At 41.2% G+C, this 25,034-nt stretch overlaps 1 protein-coding gene across 1 annotated transcript; it reads left to right on the top strand.

Moving 5' to 3' along the window:
• The first annotated feature begins 1,009 nt into the window (after positions 1–1,009).
• On the top strand, positions 1,010–24,582 carry efcab7 (EF-hand calcium binding domain 7). The gene is made up of 14 exons (XM_080726735.1): positions 1,010–1,093; positions 1,640–1,794; positions 2,325–2,536; positions 3,198–3,284; positions 4,223–4,442; positions 7,999–8,120; positions 9,832–9,973; positions 10,620–10,729; positions 14,230–14,393; positions 14,745–14,878; positions 15,978–16,126; positions 17,511–17,720; positions 23,071–23,178; positions 24,019–24,582. Exons 2-14 carry the CDS (start codon positions 1,641–1,643, stop codon positions 24,094–24,096), a joined length of 1,890 nt encoding a protein of 629 aa, XP_080582861.1. The 5' UTR covers positions 1,010–1,093; position 1,640; the 3' UTR covers positions 24,097–24,582.
• The last annotated feature ends 452 nt before the right edge of the window (positions 24,583–25,034 follow it).

The raw sequence follows: 25,034 nt of genomic DNA on the forward strand, positions 1-25,034 counted from the left end.
AGGGATTTCCATATATGGGCATAAAAGGGATTGTATCCCAGATGATGCCCTGTTAGGAGATCCACACTAACAGAATCCATATATGGTCCTACCGACAGCTGCTATAAGCCAACCCTGGCGATAAGGTCTGAGTCGAAGAAATGCTTCTTTCCTGGCAAGAATTGCCCCTTTATACTGTAGGGCTCGTTTGTGTATTGTATGACATCACGCCACATCATCGGCTGAGGACTGTGTGATGTCATCATATCTCCATATATGGAGACATAAGTTGCTCATGCCCAAATATGGGCTGGTGAGGTCAGACCTAGTGTGATGCGTAGGTTATCTCCATATATGGAGATTCAACTTCAATGAGTAACCATGGCAAACTGTCAACCGCCCGTATGTCTTGATAATTGGTAAAACAAATTTTTTGGCCTATTTGTGGAGATAAGCGACCAACGGTCGCTTATCTCCCGATTAGGGAGTCTTACTGGTAGTTTTAGTGTCGGAATAACGGCCCGGAGTACTTTTTCCATCACTGCATTTGATAACAACTGTCTCTGCCTGCAGTAGAGGCTTTATTTGCACGGATCAACGCCCATTCCTGTTGGGTACAACTGACATCATATAGGCTTTGATATAAAACGACACATTGGTACTCACGGCGTTTTTTTAGACATTGTTCTTCACAAAACGATTAACTTTAGAGGAAAACAAAAACACATCCAAACTGGCGCGTGTGCAACTCTCAACTTGTCCCTCTGAAACACTACCTGGTCCTGACTACAGTTCCGGGTCTTACAGTCTTCCTTTAATGTAAATAGTATAAGCATTACAATATTGACCAACAGTCCTTTGATACTTTAAAATAACACGTGTTACTACTATTATTTTACCACATATTACATATGGTGTGTGTACATTCAGGTAAGTAATTTGATTTTCACTATGCCAGGTTCTAATCACACGTTTCTTCAGTCTGGTTTTGGTCAGTGCACCACTGATGTTTACATAGCAACAGTATCATGGCTTATAGATGATGGCTGTCAGTCCTCCATGTTCGACAAATAAATCACCGTGTAGTTACTGCTAAACTACTCATATTACGAAGGTAAACCGCATGCGTTGACGTGTTGTTCGTTGTGTTTTTCAATGATAAACCATAAAGCAAATGAGAGATGATAGCGAGCCTGAGCTAGCTGCTGCATGTTTGTTGTCATCATATGACAGAGGTGTTCAGCCCTTTTCATATAATGTCCATTATTTATTCAACATTTGAGCCCTCTCAGATGATCCAAGAATATTTTGTTGTCGTTGGATACGATTTTGTCCACAATTACATTCCACAGTTGGTGCCAGATAGGACTGATAACTGGTCAATCAAAATAACAATTCTTCTAGATTCTTTAATAGTGTAGACTTATTGTAAATAACTCTTGAGAGTGTAAAATAAAATTAAATCATTTTACACAGAATTAAGAATTTATTCTATATGGGTCCATTTGGTCACCAACTCTCCATCATTTAGCTGAGGACCACCTGGAACCACCTCAGGGACCACTGGTTGAGAACCTGATCTATGACATAACCTCATCACATCAGCATGACGATGATCAGATTGTATTTGAAATTGTTCTTCTTCTTAATATTTTCACAGAATGTCATCTCCAGTATCATCTCAGCCCCTCGGGCTGCAGAAGTGTCTCGCTACAGATGATGAGGAGGCGTTTTACATGCAGTGCAGAGCCGCATACCTCGCTGTATTCAGATCTAGTTTGACAAACATAACATCGAAGCAACAGTTATGCCGTGGTAAGGCCATATAAACACATTGCCACCTATTACCTTGTTATACATAATCGGGTCAGGGTCAGTGTCACACTGTCCAATGTAATGTGCTTGGAGTGATTTCATAACATTGTTAACTGTAGGTTTTAATATCTGGTAGATGCACAGGGGTCCATTTGGTTCCATTTTTACACTCGCAGAGTTAAGGGATCCTTGCAAATAAAACATTTGAGAACCACTAATACAAGTTGGACTCCTAATCAATCATAGTTTTGTATTAAATCAAGTATCATACATATTCTGAAGAAAACCTGGAGACTTGACATTCAGTAATTGGGTCTCAAAATAAGAACATTATAATGTTGTGTAAAAAATAAGATCTAAAATTTGCCACCGACAAGACCAAGTCTTGACAGAGACATATTTGTTGATAACCCCTGTAGATGCATGGGAGGGTGGTGGGAGCATTGGGAAGCAGCCAGTCTCTCTGTTTCATTGTCATCAACATTTTGTTTTTTTTTACCGATTCAACGTTTTCCCCAATTATCCTTTAGTTCTCCAGCAGGCTGGTAGAAACCCATCCCAGGCAACTCTTAACAAATTCTGGACTCCAAGAACTTCTAAACTCAACTTTGATGATTTCTGTGAGATTCTCAAGTGTGAGAAACAGATTGAGGAAAATGAGCTCATGAGAGCTTTCAGAAAGATGGATGCAAATGGTGATGGCTACATCTCCCACAGCGAACTGGAGAAGGTTCTCACGTCTGTAAGTATCCTACTCAACCGGCGAGTTAGGGGCCAGGAAATAATTAGCCAGATGTTCGGATAGTATCATGGATGAAAGAATAACTTTTAAATATTCTATTTTGTATTGTGATTCCTGCATTTATAGCGAACAAAATATTGTGAATCGGCTGAACATGTTAGGACAGGTTTGCACCACACCACATGATTGGCTACTATTAGATCACTGATAAAATGTATTTGTTACATTTCAGTGAATGTATTATTTTTATTATCATAGCTCATAATGCCATTATTAACACAAAAACGAGCCTATTCAGTCATTGTACCAGCGCTATTCAGAAGTTGAACACAGCAAAAACACATGTGGTTACTTTTATATGAGTTGATGTTTCACTTTATCCAGCTTTACCAATGTTGCTTTACATTATTTAACCAATTAAGCCCTGTAATAGCAAAAATATCCCATCTGCAAGCCAAGCCGTGCTGTTAGCTTGTAGATCTACTATTTTCAATATCTTTGAAAATATTTGCCTATAAATGCCCAAAATGGGGACTTCAGGGTTAATCTCGTTAATTCAGTCATTGGCCATGAGTTAATTCAGTAACTAGTCCGATCATATGAGTGCAATTTCTTTTTGGTCAGTCTGTGGTCCGGGTCTTTGAAACGTTTGAATTTTCAGAGTGGGGAGAAGATGACCACTGAAGAGGTGAATGCCATTTTCTCCTTAGCCGATGTCAACAAAGATGGCAAACTGGACTATGCGGAGGTCAGTTTTGATGGTTTTCACCTTCCTTCTCTCTTACAATAGTCTTCTGTGTAAACCTTGTACAACAGTAGATGGCAAGCAGCATCCTCTGGATAAATGTTTTAGCTTGAAATACTAGCGTACAACAGAACTTGTTTCATTCAGTTAACTTGTTTCATTCAGTTACCACCAGTTCATTTAGTGAGACTGAGAATGCACTGTGTGTGTGTGTGTGTGTGTGTGTGTGTGTGTGTGTGTGTAGGTGTGTGTGTGTGTGTGTGTGTGTGTGTGTGTGTGTGTGTGTGTGTGTGTGTGTGTGTGTGTGTGTGTGTGTGTGTGTGTGTGTGTGTGTGTGTGTGTGTGTGTGCGTGCGCGCGTGTGTGTGCGTGCGTGCGCGCGTTTGTGCGTGCTGTAAAGTAACTAAGTACATTTTAACCAAGTACTGTACAATTTTTAGGTACTTTTACTTTACTGGAGTATTTCCAAATTTCTGTACTTTTACTTCAACTCCACTACATCTCAGAGGCAAATATTGTACTTTTACTTCACTACAATTATTTGACAACTGATAGTTACTAGTTACTTTGTAGATTTAGATTATTATTACAACGCATACACAACCACTTCAGCCCTATATGCAATGCATAGTGAGCTGTAGATCTGTTATTTTCAAAAGATTTTTAAACGGGACATTCTGCATAACGAGTACTTTTACTTTTGGTACGTTAAGCATCTTAGTTTTGTGTGTGTGTGTGTGTGTGTGTGTGTGTGTGTGTGTGTGTGTGTGTGTGTGTGTGTGTGTGTGTGTGTGTGTGTGTGTGTGTGTGTGTGTGTGTGTGCGCGTGTCCGTGCGTGCGTGCGTGTGTGTACACTTGTTCTCATGCCATCGCATAATATTTCCCATCACCCTTTGCTTCAGAAAGGTGGTCGTTCATCCAGTGATTTTGTCTCCCTGTCAGTTCTGTAGATTGTTGGTATCCACAGCAGAGCAGTGTCAGACGGCTGCCTTGGACAGGCTGGAGGCTGATGCCAAGCTGAAGAGGCAGAACTTTGGCAACCACTCAGACGGCCCTCCAAAAAGATCTACGTCATCACATCTGTCATCCTCCACGGCAGCAGCAACAGTACCCCAGCCTCCAGAGACACCGCGGACAGAATCAGACCCCGCCCTGAAGAAAGGTACCTGACTAACTGTTCTCAAACTTTTGTCATGTCAAGGACCCCCAAAATGAGATGGACCCCCATCTCAAAATAGTTTGTGGCAGGGACAGTGAAACGAAGATTTGTGTTAAAAAACGTAAACACTTAAAAGAATAAAATAAAAGCACGTCTACAATCTCACAGTGTGTCACTTCTGTGAGCTTGTAGATCTGCTATTTTTGAATAGCTAATATTAACTAATTATGCTAGGGACCCCCTGGAACCCCACCACGGACCCCTGGTGGTCCCCGGACCCCACTTTGAGAACTACTGCTTTACAGAACATTTTGGGGGAGATACAGTTGAGTGTCAGTACTTGTTTCTAATCTAGTAAACTAAGCTCATTCTATGTTGCCAAACATTCGTTATTGATCCCAATGCCTAGAAATGTGTAAGAAGATTACAAATGTTTTCAAGGAGAGTTGGCAGTCCCTGTCATATTGTCCTTATGGAGACAGGCGTTAGGGAAGCAGAAAAGGTGCAGGAGGAAGGCATCGCTAGCATCTGATCTTTTCATAATCTAGTAGCAACATCACATCTAGTCCCATAAAACAACCCTCTCTAAACTACTAAGCCCCTATGGCACGTAGAAGACAATTAATCCTTCCTCACAAACTGTATCCCATTGTAGAGCCCCTGCTGCTCAAATCAATTTGTATTTTATTTCAATACAAAATAAATTGAATTTATATAAAAAAATATAGATATAAATGAAATCGTTGTACCCTAGTGTCCCTGTTCTGGGCATGTCATAGTAGGCGAACATCCTGAAAAAAATAGTCAAACATTTAGTGAAATATTTGCTGAAATCACAACACTTTTTGAGCTTGTAGGTCAGATATTTTTGGCGAAGAGAGTTGGTGTAGAGGGAAAAAGGAGGGGACCAAGTATAGACCTTTGGGGGACGCTGGTTGATGATATATTATACCATGTATGGTCTTTAAATGGTTAATTCTAGCCAATAGTCCATTACAGGTTCAGAGAGACAGAAATAATTCACATGTAATGTGAATTTGGCTTTCATGGTACTAGTCCACTATCATATTTAAATGCTTCTATGTTCTTTATACGCAATGTTTTTAAATGTAGACAGCATGTAAAATAATTGTTTCTGGTTTAAAGAAACATTTTAAAGAAACATTTGCTGGAACAGTAGGTTCCAGCAAATGTTTTATATAAGTTGGCATGTACGGTATTGCTATTATTGTATATCCCGTGCAGATGTTTTGTTTGTCATTTCTCTCTCGGCCTTCCCTTGTTTTTGTCCACCCACTAAGTTCCAGCCTTTTGACTGATTTGCAGATACATGCAAACATATTTACTGTGGGTAGTACGACTACAGATTCCCCACCAGCTGTCTATAGAAGACTGCATGTATATAAACCAAATACCCATTTGTATACACGCGCGCGCACACATTGTCCACATTCGCCTCACAAATTAGTTATAAGGAATAAGTAATAGCTCTGTTATTGATCGATTTTTCACTCTGCCATGACAAATCACCTCATTAAGACACAGTCCATACATCATAATTTCCACACAATTAGAGCAGTGTGTTTGGAGGGTGGAGACTGTAAAGTGTTGTGATTTGGGTAATCATGTCTGCCATTAAGAGGTCGACAGATGCCTTATCTATGCCAGTGAAAAATGCAGCTATTTGTAAACACGGTGACTTTTGTCTTATGCTTTATCTCACTTCTATCAGAGATGAAAACCCATCAGCAGCTTCCTACTCTATTACTAATGCAGTGCCCCATTCGGGTTGTGGCCGCTGCTCGGAACTCGTTCGCGTTCAGAGTGGGCAGTTGCAATGCTGGAGAACCGCTCATCCAATTGAGTTCACCTCCTCGAAACATTGCAGTCCCTTGGGTCCTCTGCAATACAGTACATCCTCCAAAAGGACACGTGCAGAGGACAAACAGACATACATTCATGCAGTACATACATACAGAGATTCCTGGAATTTAGAGATGGATATATTTAGAAAACATATTCCTTGAGCTAGCTGGCAGCTCTTTTAAAACGAAATGAGAAAAGCCACTTTGTGCTAGAATCTTGAACAGGGACCAGTGTGTGGAGGAGAGGCGTAGAGGGCCGGTGGTCCCAGTAGGAAGAGCCAGGGGCGGGCGGCTATAGGAAGATAGAGTGGGTTGCCTTAAGTGGTCAGTCCGTGTTCATATTATTGATTTGGAGGATCCCACCACTGCTCACAGAGGAGATGATGAGGGATTAGATGGCGTTGGAGGGGAGGGCCTAGACGACCGCTACTGCAAAAACAAATGAGCTCTGAGATAGCAGCGGGGATTATCACATTATTGTGCCTCTCCCACGTATTGATTTATACCCGTTACATTTTAACCGGGGTCTGACATGTGCTGCTACATGGTCGCACATGTTGAACAGGCTTTTCCTCCGAGATAAAAATAAATGTTTTGACCTCTTATTTGGTGCTAGATTTGTCAGGAGAAGGTGTAGATTGCTCAGTATAAGGGAGGGTTTCTGCAAAAATCTTTTGTATTGGGAGCAAGAGTCATTATGGGCCTGCGATGCACTCAAGGTTTTCTTGCCTACCATATATGATGTTACATAGTAAAATCCTTACCATTAATTTTATTCAAAGAGTATACAAATGGAACCAAATGGCCCCAAAATGTCCCATTTGATTTTATTTGTACTCTCTTCGTTAAATTAACATTTGAATGTGTAGTATACTTTAAGAATTGAAAATAAACTGCCATATTGCGCTACAGTAAGGTATACTGAATGAAGGCAGGGTTAACTGTTCAAAAAGAACACAGTCAGTATCAGTTGAACACACATATTGAAGTCTTTGTTATACCACATTTTGCTACATCTTTGTCCACATTCAGCAAACAATTACAATTTGGTTCCTTAGATTAAAACACTGTCATCAATACAAATTAGATCCATGACAAATACCCCAGTTGTGGGTCTATTTATTTATATGCAGAGGTAATTCGTTGTAGTGCATCACATAGCTTTACATCTTGACTTCCTGGTCTTGGAAACAATCAGGCCTCTCATTATTGAATTGATATTTTGTGGCTTCAATTAGTGCACGGTGTGTGTGTGTGTGTGTGTGTGTGTGTGTGTGTGTGTGTGTGTGTGTGTGTGTGTGTGTGTGTGTGTGTGTGTGTGTGTGTGTGTGTGTGTGTGTGTGTGTGTGTGTGTGTGTGTGTGTGTGTGTGTGTGTGTGTGTGTGGATGAGGGAGGGTGCAAGATAATGGATTAGAGGGGCTGTGTTTGTGCCATTTGTAATTTAAAATGCCTCCATAATTAATTAACCGGCTTCAGCTTGAGATCACACTTTCCTGGAAGTCAAAATCAAGATAGCCGTTTTCACTTGAACTTAACAATGGGTGTCTGAAGAAAAATGACTGCGTTATATCGTTAATGTTCCAACTAATTAGATTGAGTAAAGTCGTGTACGTGTTTGTGTGCATGTGTTCTTTCACACATGCGTTACTGAATGTTTGTTCTGATGTGTTGCTTGTTTCCGTGTGTCTCGCAGACAGTCGCTCATCTTCCCGTCCCTCCTCTGCTCGCAGCAGACGCTCTTCACTGTCTAACGTCATCACTATGACAGCCAGCAGCACTAGAGCCAGCAGGACACCAGAACCCTCTGCCTTACAGGTAAACCTCTCTGTTACTGGCAACATGTTGTCAGGGTTAACACACCAGGGACTTCATACTTTGTCGCCTAGAACAGTGGTTCTCAACCTTATCAGACAGCGACCCCCCAAATAATCATATTTGACTCCACCCTGACGAGCACTAAGAGTTGAGGCAATACATTTTGTATAACACGGCTCTATTGTGAAAATAGCAGATCTACATGCTCACAACGCCTCGCAACCTTCACAATTTCTGCCTCTAATAATTGACAATTTGGTCAAAGTTTAATTTGTCATTTTAGTGGTATTAAAAAGTCACTTTAGAAATGTGCATAAACCATCTATACACTTAAACGTTATGTTGTTTTGTTTACTGTTGAGTGAGAAAACAATGTTTCACATTAAGTTAATCATCTGGGGACCCCCCAAAATAATTTGGAGACCCCCCTGGGGGTCCCGACCCACAGGTTGAGAACCACTGACCTAGAACAGTGGTTCTCAACCTAGAGTGTTGGGAATCTTGATGTCTCCTCTTCAGACATCATGGTTGACTGACATTCTATCATGAACTGTACAAAAGCCAAAACATGGGTGCTTAGGCAGTGAGCTATCTGTAGCCTGTAGGAAACACAGAGGTTTTGCAGCTCACTTGTCATGGCCACACAGCGTGTCTGTGTGGGTGAATTTGGCCCTGGGTGGATAGCTATACAGCAGTGTATTGATCCCATTATCTTTGTTTGCACTCTTTTTGGCTCAACCTCGTCTGGTTGGAAAAATACAGTATAAATAAAAAACAGCTGCCCCCTCTCCATCTCTCATGACCGCTGTGGAGAGATTGGGAAAGGCCAGACATGGTGGAAGTTCCTTTCGCTCTGTTCGCTGCTATATTGCCAGGCCCAGACTGGTAATTGGGTATTGGTGGAAAGGGGCAGGTTGTGTTTTGGTTCACAGAGTGAACAGAGTGGTTTACAGAGTGAAAATGAGCCTACAGCAATTTAACTAATTTAATATAATCTGGACAAACCACTAAAGTATTAGGGTTTTATCCTTTATGTTTTCGCACCCCATAATACATACTTTGATGAAATTGCTTTAGTCTGAAGATGTGACAAGCTCCATCTTTATGATGCCTTGTTTCTTTGTTTAGCTGGCTGATTTACTGGGCCGCAAAAATGAATATATATTTATAGAGTCTATTTCAGGCTGTTTGTCCGTTTCTTTTAATGTGTTTCCAATGACTTGAATGAAAATGTCCATGTTTTGCCTGTTCATTTTCAAATTATTATTGTGTATCAGTTATACTCCAAAAATATAATGACATTTAAAAATGAGAAAAATGTTGTGGGGATGTTAGGAGGCCTCTTGATGTTTTTTAATTGCCAGTTGCCACTGGACTTAGACCAAAGCTGATCAAAGTTAAATGTTTGGACCATATCAGATCCTAGTAGTTGATTTATGTCAGCCTGTCGTTGAAATGTAGTGTAACACAGCCCCCGTGTGGACACACATGCATATAGCAGGTATTTGTGTGGAACCATGCTACCGATATTATTATTTAAAATGCAGTGTTGTGATAGTCAAATGAGTACTGTTTTTACTGTTATCTAGCTTTATTCTCTTATTATGCAAAATAATACATAAACTAGTATATTCTCACATGTACTCATATAGATTTCATGTAATAGTTTGATTGGGAACCAAGTGCTAAGATGTTTTGTTCTCTGTTCCAGGAGTGGCATCAGAGCTGTATGAAGGGATGTTTCTTCTTGGAGGATGATGGGAGTGTCAGCTCTCTGCAGTACTGTCTGCACCTTCCCCAGACAACCAGCGTCTACCTCACCATGCAACCCCTCAACCTCAGCCAAAGGCCTGGTAAGGGACAGGCTCATATAATATGACTACAAGTGACCACATCCCACAGCAATGCTCCTACTGCATATTCTTCGGTATGAAGTAAGCCAATGCAGCCATGTGAATATGGATGGAACAGTTAATCATTCAAACTAATCAATGACATAGAAATGCATGCTCTCCGATTGGTCTTTGTCGGTCCACGTGTTGCTGCGTTTTGATCAAACAGTCAGGCTTGTTTGAACACTGACACCTGATTCATACTTTAGTTGCGCGCCAGTGTCTCTCTCTGAAAATAGCTGATCTACAAGCTCATAACATAAGGCATGCTGTGATGTGTTGTGAGCATGATGCACAACAAAGTATAACAGGGAGCGTGTTGCTATTTCTACAAGTCATCTTTTCGACAACCAAACCTAACCCAAACCCTAACCTCCGTGGGGTGAGTAGCCATACCTGCCGATGCTCCGTTGTCGAAATGATGTGCGTTCGAAAAAGCGAGGTTTCCCCAGTATAACTCAGGCTTGAGAGTGAGCTGTAAGGGGGAGCAGGAATTACACAGGTTGAGAGACACAGTTGAGAAAATACAGTACCGGTATATAAATCTGGGATACCCAGATCTCCAGATAAAATGTCTGTGTTGTTGTTGGCTTTTGCTGTTTTTCAGACCAGTCCTCTTGCTGGATGAACGTGGATACTAGTCTTTTTGTCGTGTCACTAAGTGAAACCAAGGAGGACTCCACCTTTGTGTGTTTTACTGAGTCAAAAGACAAAGAGGTTTGTTCTACATCTTATGTCTTTTGGCTTTGTGTGTGTGTGACTCTGTTCCCTCTGACAAGGGCCACATCAAACCAGTTGATTGGGGACACATCACTAGCCCAGACGAAACGCGATGTTGGATCCGATCAGATCTCGTGCCCGGGGGTTTATCGGTGTTCATTTCAAACGACAGTCTTGAATTCGGGCCTGGTATATCCCGCTGTGCCAAGTGAAATATCTCAGACCATTACAAATGAGACCGACGTCTCGCGATTCTAGCCACCCACGATCTCGGGGGGGTGGTGCCATGAGAGACACGACTAGATGGTTCTCAACCTGTGGATCGGGACCCACAGGGGTACAAGATGTACAGAAAGGGTTCCTTTAAGATGAAACCATGTTTACATACATATATTCTAAGGAAATGGGTTGTGATTTTATAATATTAAAATGACGAAATTAAACAAATATATTCGCTATCTAACGTTCGCACATTGCTGACCATACTACTGTGTATAAGTGTATTTGCCCTTCAACTATAAAATATATATTGTTTTTTATGAGACATCCATTGTAATTAGGCTATGCTCCCAAATCCATTTTATTACCTTCTGTTCGCATATGCAATGAGTCCCGCAGTGCTGCCAATCTGTTGAAGGTGAAAATCATGGAGGTTTTTTAGCGAGGTGAAACGCCATCAAAAGCCACCTCGAAGATGCAGGTTGGAACGTCATTTATATGGAGCGTGTATCACATTATCTGCGGGGATGGGTGACATAAAGTAGCCTACTGGAAATGTGCATCAAATGACAGTGCCGTCGAGCGCTGATCAGCTGCTTTTTTTCCTTTTCTTTTTTTGCGCAGCCTCTTAACAATTAAGGCACGCATGGTGCTTTCTTCAGTGGCAGTGCTACTAATTAAATATTAAAACGGCGAAATTAAACAAATATATTCGCTATAGTCTATAATAAAGAGTCTCTCTCTCTCTCTCTCTCCCTCTCTCTCTCTGTCTGTGCGATATTTGTAGCTAATAATGCAGTAGGCCTATTGATACTTTTACTTAAGTAAAGAATTGGAGTACTTTTTCCATCACTGCTCAAATTAACTGTTCATCAGCGTGAATGCTTTCAGGTGTGTATGTGTATCTGATCAATATAGGAAATTGCCCATTACATCCTGCATGACATCAAAGCGACATGTTGTGTGAAGTCTTGTGAGCATGAAAGAGTTTGAACTTGAACATGTAGTGCGCTACATCGTGAAAAAAGTATTAAGAGTAGACCTAGGCTGGCCTATAAAAGCCTTTTAAAATGTTATATCTTGCTCAAATTAATCATTACATCATTGCGCGAAACTATAGCACACGCGAGCCCATGGCATCTCACCCCTGGTCAGATCAATAATTAGCGCATCAGTTCCAGGTGGTGGTCGCTGATACGGCGAAGCGCAAATCAGGCTTGTCACTCACACAACACAGCTGCTGACGGGTGACGGCACCGTGTTTTAGACTTTGGTTGGTGTTATTACTGTTATGTTGATATGATTGATCTGAACCAAGCTGGACCCAGTGGATTATGTAGTCTACAAGGAAGCACGTTGGCTGTCTCACCCTGTCTGTCTGTCACAGCAATGGATTAATTGGTAGAAGTTGGTGTTACATTCTTCTTTCGTGTATCATCGTCCTTTGCACACAAGTGATAACTGCGCCATCATGACAAAACATTATAAAAACAAAGGTAGGTTGGTAGTCTTCTAGGTAGGCTACTGTGCGCACACTGGCCGCTGCTCACTTTATAGATATTATAATTATATATTCAGTTATGTTTTTGGCAAGCGAGACGCGAGATGTGATGCGCATCCAGCAAGACACGGCTGAGAGTGTCGCATCTCCAATATCATTGATTGACCAGTGTCCACTCCTAAAAAGCATCAACCAGCATTTTAACGGCAACCAGCCAGACATTAAACAGACATGATCTTAATCAGCTAATAGCAATTATGAATGTCCAAACCTCGCCGTTGTGGGCGTGCAGTCGCAGAAAAAAAAAAGTTTAACCTCTCGCTTTTTTTTTTTTTACTGTCCCACCAACATCCAAGCATATAGAATAGGGACAGGCCTAGGTTCCTCAATATCATTTAGCTGGGGACCCCCTGGAACTCCCCAAGGACTGGCGGTCCTCTTTGAGGACCAATGAACAAACTGACAGAACGAGAGGCGCAATTATGTGCCTGCAGCCCGCGCGTAAAAGTAAAAAAAAAAGGAATGCAATGGAATGTCTCTGACTTTGAGTATTACATTATATGAATAAGATATTATATATAGGGTGTCTGTCTGTCAAGTTGCACAAGGTCAATTTAGAGCCCTTATAATACACGGATAGAACAGCACTGCCCTAGCCAAATCTGCGCAGCAAAAAAAAAGACACTGCCTTGTTGCCAAATGACTGTGCAGAAGAAGAAAAAAGAAGAAAGAACGCTATAGGCTATAACGTTTTTGAACAAGTGATTACAACAAGGGAGAGAGTAGGCTAAAGTAAAAAGTAAGTAGGCTAATAATAATAATAAAAGTGTAGGCTGTGACAGAATAGCCTACACTCTGCGCAGCCTAAAAAGGGAGGAGCTGGCTTCATATAATCTGAAGCAATCCCGTGAGCTCATTCAGACGACAATAATTGTAAAGGATTCCTACCCGATGACCCGAAAATATCAAGCTTTTTTGATATTATCGTGAGTGCTCCCGACGAGTCCCGAGGTCATAAAAAAGCTAATTAACATAATCCGATCGTGTCGGGGTACTGTTCAAGCCCAAGACCGATTCCGGGGCCGACCAAACGATTTTCCCGGGGGGTCCTCCCGAAATCTGGTCGGGGATCCTCGGCCCCGGGATCGGCTCAATGTGAACGGGCCCTAATTGGGGTCAACATTATTATAATTGGTTATGGTAGGGTGTGTGTGTGTGTGTGTGTGGGGGGGGGGGGGTTGGGGGAGGGGGGGTCTTGAACGATATTATGATATTATGAAAGTTGACTTTAAAGGACAACTTTGTTTTTTTTACAACAAGGGTTCGTATTTTAGATTGTAATTAGAGAAAAGAAAAGATGAGTGTTAAAATGTTTTCATTTACTGCTTTCTATCGTTTTGGCGATTTTAATTACTTTGATTGCATGTGTACAATTGTCTAAATATGTCTTTTTAGACACAATAAGCCTGTGATTTCTTTATTACTATTTACAGTAACACTACTAGCCTCCATAAGTCACATCTGCCCATGAAAGATTGTGGTACATCTTGGGAATGGGCTTATTGTGTCTAAAAAATACATATTTAGCCACTTGTACGCATGCACCCACCCACTGAAATCAAAGTAATTAAAATCACTAAAACGATAGAAAGAAGTAAATGAAAACATTTTAACAGTACACTCATCTTTTCTTTTCTCTAATTACAATATAAAATATGAACCCTTGTTGTAAAAAAAAAAACAAGTTGTCCTTTAAGTGCTGTGTGTGTTCTCACAGAAGTGTGTGTGGAAGGGGGAGTTGAACGCTGGCTCCTACTACCTCCTGCCCTTCACCAGCAGCTGCAGACTGAGGAAGAGGAGCAAGAAGAATCAATCCAACAAACCCACTCAGCTGGTGTACAGGACGGATACTGGAGAACTGGACTTCACCAGGGAGTTCAGGTCCGCTTGTGTCTGTGTATTTTGTGTGTGGGTCACGTCATTTCTCATACTGTATATTATGGCAGTAGTTTTCAAACACCAATGGGCAAATCAAAATCTCAAGGCACACCTGTAGGCTATTCATAGCAGAAATAGCTGCTATTTTTAGATCTGCTACTGTGTCAACCCATTGCATCACGGTTTGTTGATTTTTGATATTTGTAAAGGTTTTTGCCTATAATGACATGGTCTAAAGAGGGACCTCAAGTTGGAAGTGGTCCATCTGTTGGGTTGTACTGGACAGCTGTCATGTGTAACATTTCCCCTGTGCTGTGCTGTGCTGTGCTGTGCTGGTCTGTGTTTGTGACACAGGGAGGCACTGTCTGATGTCTTTGACATGGCAGACCTAGATGGGAATGGACTGCTTAGTCTGGAGGAATATAACTTCTTTGAGCTGCGTACCAGTGGAGAGAAATGTGACAAGGAGGCCTGGGCTGTGTGCAAAGGTACTCATTATACCTCCTGTTATCACAACTGCAGTTATACATGACCAGCTGTACATGAATTCATTAAAATCCATCCGTCTCATTTGCTCATGCCTCGTTATTTCGCCTTTATCAATTCCCTTACCCTATTTCCCTTTACAGGATTAAGTATTCAGAATGAAACTCAATATATTTAACACAAATTTCTAAACACATTTGGGAGACGCCCTGTAATCGCATGGCCTTGTATTACACTATTACACTGTCACATCATTTAGATCTCATTTCATTTGCCAGACATCCTTGCCTATAACAGTCTGAATTAAACAAACAAAACATAATTGTTTCTGGTATTAGGCCGGGTAACAAAAGAAGAAGCACATTTATTCTCTACAGCTACCAAGTGGTTTGTGGAACTTTACCAAATGTCTTCATTTTCTTTGGTCACATTTCATAAACAGACACTTCTGTTCTCCTTAAAAACAAATATGTGGCTTGGCAAATAGCGCCAGATTTTCCAGTGTAGCTGCTCAAAAGTTAGAACTTCTAGGTTTATCTAACTGTGTATGTGACAGGGTGTTCCAGAAAACATACCTACCCGAGTAAATAAAGGCACAAATAAGACTTGTCTTTGTGCAGCCAGGCTGAGTGGGCTAAAGCACTTACCACACTTCGGAGATGTGGGTTTGAATCTCGATCACAACCTGTTTTACATATTACTCACACCAGTGTTGGGCAAGCTAGCTACATAAAAAGTGTAGCTATCTAAGCAACTAGTTACTATTCATAACTAGAAAAATGCACTCCTCGGAGCACAGGTCTCCGCCAGAGCATGTAGCTAATTGTGGGCCAGCAATGTTTCACGGCTGCCTTCATGATTTGAGGCATTTTGTTAAAATCGGGCCACTCCTGCAAACTTTGGAAGACAATCTTAGCCAATCAGGATGGGATATGAAAAATCGGACAGATCTGTCTTGATCAAATCACTATAGAGATTATGTGTAACGATTTGCATGATGATGTTTAGACAAAATATGCAGGAGTAATATCATTTGTTTTTGGCATAATACAATAGTTTTTAATACATTTTAAATCTTGGCCTGTATGTGTGCATCCACAGAGAACTTTGACACCAGGGGGAACCAGCTGACTCGTCAGGGCTTCATGGAGCTCAATCTGATGGAGGCCACGGAGAAAGATGGAGACCCCGCTGACCTGTGGCTCACCCTGGAAGCCATGGGCTACAACCGTGCCCTGGAGTTAGTGGAGGTGTGCACAGGTGTACAAACATACACAACCCCACAAATATACTGACAGAAAGGGGCGCCCGCTGGCCTCTTGCAGTCCACATAGGCGGCGTGTCATGGGTTCGAGTCCTGATCCTGGCGACCTTTGCTGCGTGCATAAAAGCCCCCCAAAAATCGTAAAAGAATATATATATATATATATACTGACAGAAACATGCACAACACATACAAATAACTACAGTATTACTGCATACTGTATGCACACACAGTGCTTATACCCACATGTTCAGTGAGTGGCCAAAACGGGTGATGTGTATACATTAACCTAGCATCTCTATTCTGGCGGGAACATTTGCATAAACTACCAGATCTATGACCTCACAACATTTTGAGCTTTCAGATTAGTTTTAGAACTATTTACGGCAAGAGATTTGGTGTAGACTAGAGGGAAAAAAGAGCAGGCAAAGTACAGAGCCGTCCCCAGTCAACTACTGTAAGTATTATTTTACATATAGACCGATTTCCTGAGTGACACCCTGTAGAGGGCGCTGCCGCCATTAGCTGCGGTGTAAACAGTAGTGTAAAGTAACTTGTAGCCTACATTTACTTAAGTACTGTACAATTTTAAGTATTTGTACTTATTTCCCATTATCAATAATTTTACTTCTACTCCACCACTGGCTGCTGTTTACACCGCGGCAATGGCAGCGGCGCTCTCTACAGAGGAGCGCTCAGGAAAACGGTCCATAGAGTGTTTAAGTGATTTTGAGCTACCCCTATAGGGGTGACCCGTCCCGGGTCCTACTAATTGCCCCAAAGTACACAAAACTACCCAAAAGTATACCCAAAAGTACCCAAAGGTACACAAAACTACCCAAAAGTACACAAAACTACCACAAACTACCCAAAAGTATACCCAAAACTACCCAAAAGTACACAAAACTACCCCAAACTAACTAAACTCTCGTGGACCCTCGCTGCGGTCCCCCGGCACCTAGACCGGACGGGGTCTGTGGACCCAAAAGTACACAAAACTACCCAAAAGTATACCCAAAAGTACACAAAACTACCCAAAAGTACACAAAACTACCCCAAACTAACTAAACAAAAGTATACACAAAAGTACACAAAACTACTCCAAACTACACAAAAATACAGAGAAGTAGGCAGTTTTGGGTACTTTTGGGTAATTTGGGGTATACTTTTGGGTAGTTTTGTGTACATTTGGGTATACTTTTGGGTAGTTTTGGGTATACTTTTGGGTAGTTTTGTGTACTTTTGTATACTTTTGGGTACTTTGGGGCAATTAGTAGGACCCGTCCCACTCCCTGTACGTATCAGAATAGTATGTCGGGTGGAGAGATAAGCTTGACACAATACTAACTGTTAACACCTACTCCCACCAGGCCTGTCCATTTCAGATAGATGTTCACTGTGAGGGCACCCAACCCTCCATTCAGCCGGTCAGTCTGGACTCTGGCCCCAGGGTACTGAACCAGGCCCTGCAGAAGTCCATCATGTCCAAGGCTGAGGCCCGAGCACTGAGGGGGCAGGACAACATCCTTATCTACACCTACAGAGGAGAGCATAGGATTTCCTCGCTCATAGCCAACAAGGTGGGCTGCAAGTGCAAACCAATAGCTCAGAATGAGTCTACAATTTACCATATTCACACCGTGGCCATATTGGATCACATGACCACATGGGGTGGCAACAGGTCTGAGCCTGCATTGCAAACCATTGTAAACAATGGAGCGATGGTCCCAAATTCGAGTTCTGTCAACCAATTTCTTTTGACCAAATATAAAAACGGGCAGATGACAATGTCAACACCCCCAAAAGGATTCAAAAGAAGGGCTACAGTAACTGGATTGAAGGGCACATCCACAATATTCATGGTAGGTTAGGTTTCAAGTTTTTCTGTGTACACTACAGACTTGCTATCTGTGCAGTGCATGCTCCGCCTCATATTAACTATTTGTTAACAACAAATAAAACAATGTTAGCATGAAAACAGCAGCAGCTACAATTGGTCATATCTACTTACAGCTAACTGACATTACAGCAATTAATGTTACTATGTTAATGTTCACTACACAGATACTGGAGCAAGTCTTTGTACACACTACACAGTAGTATTGTTGCAACCTAACTTACCTTGAATATTGTGGATGTACCTTTCAATCCAGTTACTGTAGCCCTTCTTTTGAATCTTTTGGGGATGTTGATGTTTTCATCTGCCCATTTGTCAATTTGGTCAAAAGAAATTAGTTGAGCAGAACTCATATTTTGGAACCATTGCTCCATTGTTTACAATGGTTTGTATTGTAATGCTGGCTCATATGTGTTCATAGACAAAATTGTGTGCACATCTCAAGCCTATATTCAGGCCAGGTGCTGGACATCAAGGTATCAGATAATGGAAGGAGAGGAACGCCCGCACACTGTTTATATGCTCCAAAAATGTACTTTTATTATAGGCAACTGCAACATTTCGACTTTACGTCTTCATCAGGCAAAAGTGCACTTTTGCCTGATGAAGACGTATTGTTAAGATACATGTGAACATAATACTTTTTGCCCCATTGATTCTGAAAGGGGACCCAAATGCATTTCGGTCTCCGTCGGGGATCAGTGGGGCTAAATTTATTGAAATCAAATTATTGTCTTAACAATGCGACAAAAACAAAAAAGATATATTATTGAACACAAGTCTCCATGGGGTGAGTAATCAATAGGGGAAAAATTTCATTTTGGGGGTGAACTATTCCTTTAAGTACCAGGTATGACTTAACACATTGGCTGCGAAAATAGCCAAAAAGACGTCTGGAAACGTCTTAATATCAAAATTGGCGTTCCTGGCGTTTCTACCAATAAATAATAATCAATATTACTATTTTATCGCCAGATTAGCAAAAAACACTACATTACCCATAAGCCTCAGTGGTGCTCGCTGATGACACGCGCTGGTAAACAGAGCTCATTCTAGCTCCATGTTATGTGAACGGGGCCTGCCCGCAATGATGTCTCAATGGAGTGACGCGATCACACATTGAATTTGATTATACTAACCAAGTTAACGCAGTTCAGGCCAAAGGTGGTTCTGCAGCTGAAATGCTCTGAGAGCCATTCAAAAATGAGAGAGGCTCTCTATTCAGGAGTGGTAATTTATCCTCAAACCTTTTGAAAAACGTTTTTGGGACATAAACAATATGACATAAATACGTTTTAAATGCATGGTGTATCACCTTTAACTTAAGACCTGGAGGCGTGGCCAATGCTGTATGGCCACTCAAAATAGTGAAACCTTATTGGCCACGCCTCCAGGTCTTAAAGGACCAGTTCACCTCTGGGACAACCAGATCTTATTGTATTGTTGTTTGGGACACGATCAACACAATCCTGAGTTATTTTTTGTGTTCAATCTGTGTTTTTAGATATTTTAGTATTTCAGCATGCTACAGCATGCTACAACTGGTCATATGATGCATTTTGCATCATATGACCAGTTGTAGCATGCTGAAATACTAAAATATCTAAAAACACAGATTGAACAAAAAAAATAACTCAGGATTGTGTTGATTGTGTCCCAAACAACAATAAAGAGTCAATTAACACTAACATTTTGTTGTGTAAAATATTGTGTAATTAAAGGGCTGTGTTCCATAGAGAGACTCTTTTTTGGATAAGTGGGGAAGTGAAGTCCATGATAACAATTTCACAGACTGGAAGCATTTATATTTTAAAGATATACTTAGACATAATTGAATTTTGTAACACAACTCTTCTGTATTTATTACACTAAATACTAAATGAATGCTATTGGTCTTTTTTTAAAGGGCAAGCTGCTGTATATCTGCCAGTGTTTTTGTTACACATTTAGTGAGGAAGGAATAAAAGTGCTACAGATGCAGGAAGGACATAGTACAGAGAGCACTACACTTAGTAATCTGGGAGAGTAATCGTATAATGCAAGGCCATCATGTGGGTTTTAGATTTGACTGTCCCAAGGACTGCACTATTCTCTCCCAAGGTCCAACTAATGTAATACTGACATATAGTGCCTTGATTAGAGTACATAACTTGTGTTTTGAAACACTGGGTGTTTGTTTCTTTTCATTGTGTGTGGATTTATGGATGATAATGACACAATAGTTTAAGTCAGTACATTCAACTCAATATGCAGTGGAAATGGGGAACCTTTCTCTGAAGTTGTAATTTATATGCAGCCACTGTGTTCATTCACATAGCAACAGGAGCCCCTCTCTGAACAATGAATGCTAAGCTACATGAGAGACCTAGGTCTAGTTTACCAAAACAGTTCTAGAATGTTAAACTGGTTTTGTTTCATAATTTCATATTTGCCTGTAGGTCACAGTATTAGCATGTCTAGCTCTAAAGAAGGAGTCAAAATGTAATTAGTTTCCTAACTAAACAGTAAACTAAATAGAACAAGTCTATTATTTTGTTGCGACCGTCAGGTCGCAGTTACTACCAAAACCTCCACCGGCTGTCTTTCAGTCAGTCTGTCAGTCTGTCCGTCATGTCACACTGTTCCCCAACTCATATCTCCGCCACCGTTGCCCCAATCCATGCCAAACTTTGCACCCACACTCCTTGCCTGCCAATCCACAACCTCCACCCCACTCCAAGGACCCCCGGAGCTCCAGGGACCCCCTTCCGCCGCCACCAAAAAGTGCAAAAAATACCAAATGACCACCCCAACGGGGCTGTTCACGGGGGATTCCCGGGGACCACCGACTCCTGGTGCTCCAGAATGGATGCAAAAGTGGTCGCCCTAGTGGAGGACCCCCGCCACTGCAGCACACATGAAATGCCGTAACTCGGGCTAGGAGCGACCGGGAGAACCGGGGCCGGTACCCACGCGTCTGCCTCGGCGGCGCCAAGAGAGCCGTCAGCATAAATCTGTCCCATATAGCGCCACCATCAGGCCCATTTTTTCCAAACACATTTTTGGACACTGCTCCTACAGATTTTGCCCTAAAATCACGCAAATTGTTACACAGTATGTCTACACTCATGTCATCAACATGGATCTGTCCCATATAGCGCCACCATTAGGCCGATTTTTTCAAACACTTTTTTGGACACTGCTCCAACAGATTTTGCCCTAAAATCACACAAATTGGTACACAATATGTCTACACTCATGACATCAACATTGATCTGTCCCATATAGCGCCACCATCAGGCCGATTTTTTCAAACAACTTTTTGGACACTGCCCCTTCATTTTGCCCTAAAATCATGCAAATCGGTACACAGTATGTCTACACTCATTTCATCAACATGGATCTGTCCCATATAGCGCCACCATCTGGGCGATTTTTTAAAACACATTTTTGTACACTGCTCCAACACATTTTGCCCTAAAATCACACTGCGACCTGACGGTCGCAGTGTCTTACTGGTATATATCATGTGTGTTTACAGAAACAACGTTCAAAAGAAAGGACAAATGTTACAAATATGCATTTTCATAAGTTTTATTACCTATTGCAGGGGTCTTCAACAGGGGGTCCGCGACCCCTAGGGGGTCCGCGGAGGTACTGCAGGGGGTCCGCGAAATTATTGCTTAAAAAAAATTTTTTTTTATTTTTTTTATTTTTTTATTGTTCACATTTATGTTAAAAAATAAATCATGATTCTATCCATTTTGAATAGCTTGAATACATGTTTACTATGCAATTGACAGATTGTTGATATTATTGACATTGGTTCTCAGTTAATAAGTAGTATGTTTAGAAATGGTAGTGGTACGGCCCACCCTGCTCGCTGTAACTTGTACATGTTTAAAATAAAAAAATATGTCGTAGCCCCGACCCCCCCACCCTACGAGGTGGTAGGGGGTCCCTGCTCCATCTCCCCATCAGTTTGGGGGTCCCCGGCCTGAAAACGTTGAAGACCCCTGACCTATTGCGTAACTGTTCCATTGTGTGGAATGTCATTAACACAAGGGCTGCTAAGGTTTATAACATTTCTAGCTGTTGCTGCTGCCGCCGTTCACTCACGCTTTATTTTGAAGACTCATCGGAAGCTTTGTGCGTGTGCACGTGGATGTCCGCTGACGATTGAGGAAGAAAATCCATTTGTTTACAAACGCTCACGAAACTAAAATCCAAACCGCGGCCGACCATCGCGGTAAAGTGTCGCCGTGAAAACAATCAGATCTCTGCTTCCCTGGCGTTCTTTTCACCTCATTCATAGATAAAGCCCTTTTTATGTTTCAGAGTAGAATGGAAATCAATGCAACCAGCTCGTGCCATTTTCTCTCTCTCTCTCTCTCTCTCTCTCTCTCTCTCTCTCTCTGCTACGCCTACGGGGTGACGTATGGACTCGGGTCATTCAGAGGGCAGGCAGCTGCACGTACAGTTAACCCTTCGTTGTCTCGTTCAGGGACGAGACAACTCCTTTTGGCAGGGTGACATCTAGTGGCCGTATCTCGTTACTGAACGAGTTTGGCGTGCTGGGTGTTAAAGGGGGAAACCACCCATTTTCATCATTGAACTATGTCATGTCCTGACTACTGTCAAGACAGTAGTTATTAAAGTTTATATTCTTTTTCTTTTTTTCTTTTTCTTTTCATTGCACAAGTGTTCATAGGACTTCTGTAAAATTGTAGCTTTCATTTGGTCACCATCATTTTCATCTACATTGTTTAATTTAACAGAACGTTGGTATCTCATGATGTCAGGATTTGATAGGCATCAGTCAAAGATCAGTTGATCATTCCAACAAGCAGTGATATAATCTAATCCAGTGGTTCTCAAAGTGGATTCCAGGGACTCTGTGGGTTCCTTTAGTCTAACCCATACAAGTCTGTAACTCTGGGTAACACAGGTTCATTTGGTACCATTTGTACTCTGCCAGAGTTAAGGGGAGACCTTGAAATGTGAAAGTTTGAGAAACACTGATCTAACCGGTGCATGTTTTAATTGTGTTGCAGACCAACCAGAAAGCAACAGTGCATGTCAACAATGAGCAGAGTAAGAACTGCTACAGTAGCAGAGGCATGAATGTGTTTGCTGTGGAGGTGCCAGCCAGGTCCAAGATGGTAAGGTTCATTCATACATACATACTGTACAAACATGGGCTACATCGTGCGTGCGTGCGTGCGTGCGTGCGTGTGCGCGAAAATGATCAGGGATCTTTGTTGAATCTTTCCGTCAAAAAAGGAAGTGCTGCATTTGGAAGGCATTAAATATCAGCATAATGTTTGAAATAAAATACATCAAATTAGAGGAAGTAAGCACAGAATAGGATCGCACTGGAAATATCAGAAGCACCTGTATGATCCATAATATGATCTCTCAGTACACTTCTCCACCAGCTCTGCTATTGTGTTCAAAGTGTAGCACAGCAGTTTTGGCACGTAATAATACAAAAATACCACAAACCATAATTACAGCAATATCCACAAATAATAACCCATTTTGAGATAGCTTTAGCGCTGCAACCTATTTTCTTAGCGAAGATTCTATATTACTTGTTCGAATAATTGAGAAGAATATTTATATACGTATATATAAATGAATTGGCACGGGGGGGGGGGGGGGGGGGGGGGGGCTCTAACATTTGTTTTTAATCAACTAAATCGATTAGTCAGATTAATCACTTGGGCTCTACTTCGTCATACAATGCTGATATGCTAATTTTGCTATTTTTAAAAATTGATTATTTTTTTGATTGATTGATTTTAGATTTATATGTATTACTAACTGTTGTACTCCTAGACAGCGTCATTCAATACAATCCTTGAACTTATACTATATAAAGAATAAAATAATCTGACATACAAATTGGAAGGTAAAAGAAGAGAGAAGTGGAAGGATTTTATTATTACTGAAGTATAATATAGTGATGTGTGGTTTCACTGGTTTGTCTACTCTCCTAGGTTTGCCAACATGTCCTGCCCATCAATGAGAAAGAGGACTGGACCTACTGTTGTGTGGAGAGCATCCTACCATGTTAACAGAGCTACACTGTGTAAGGCACACACCTTCCAATAATGAGTCAAACTATTTTACACCAACACAATGACTTTGAAACCGCAGTACTCCAAGAAACTATATACAATTGTGCATTACTGTATCTGTTCATAACCAAAGGATTTCAGTGTTAATCCTCATACTAGTCCTCGCGTAGCCAGACAACTATTCCACAATCTCTGAATGCTACATAGATAGGTACTGTATAGGCATTTGAAAATTGTGAGAGGCAACAGTCTGGCAAGGTGAGACTATCCTCATACTAATGTGCCTATGTATGTGTGTTGTTTTCTTTTTATTGAACTTTAGACATTTAAGAACTTTTAGATGGTATGAAATGTGAATGTGCATTGGACACTTTTTTTATTCATCATTTGTACTTTTATATGATGGTTTTGCTGTGAATCAGATCACGATTTAATTGGCAACAATATACTTCTCTGACGAAACATTTTAATTGTGTGCCTTGTGTTGTAGACCCATACATTGCATATACATGACATTTGTACTACTGGCATTATATTTCAATAGTTACATTAAATTCAAACAGTCAAAATGTGAACGTGTTTTGGATTCATTGAAAATCAAGCAATTCAATCTGAGTGATTTCAATGTAGATACAGAACTGTTTGTGGATTCAACAGCTTTCAGTAGATACAGAACAGCTGCTTAAGGTTTTGTGTGCTACCTGGGATTTGAACCAGAGTCTCCCACGTGGAAGACCAAACCTCTACTGCTCCTCTGGGATGGAATATATGCTTGGTAGAAGAGATATTGAATCTATGAGCTTCAGGTAGCACTACCTGTAAACCAGTTGGTGTCCTACCTAACAACAGGGTCAACTCAATGGAAGAGTTGGGAGAACACCTCCAATCACTGCAGATGTAGTTATACTGTATTAACATACTCTACTGTACAGACT

The sequence above is a fragment of the Nannobrachium achirus genome, assembly GCF_963921795.1.
Source record: "Nannobrachium achirus genome assembly, chromosome: 1".
NCBI lineage: Eukaryota > Metazoa > Chordata > Actinopteri > Myctophiformes > Myctophidae > Nannobrachium > Nannobrachium achirus.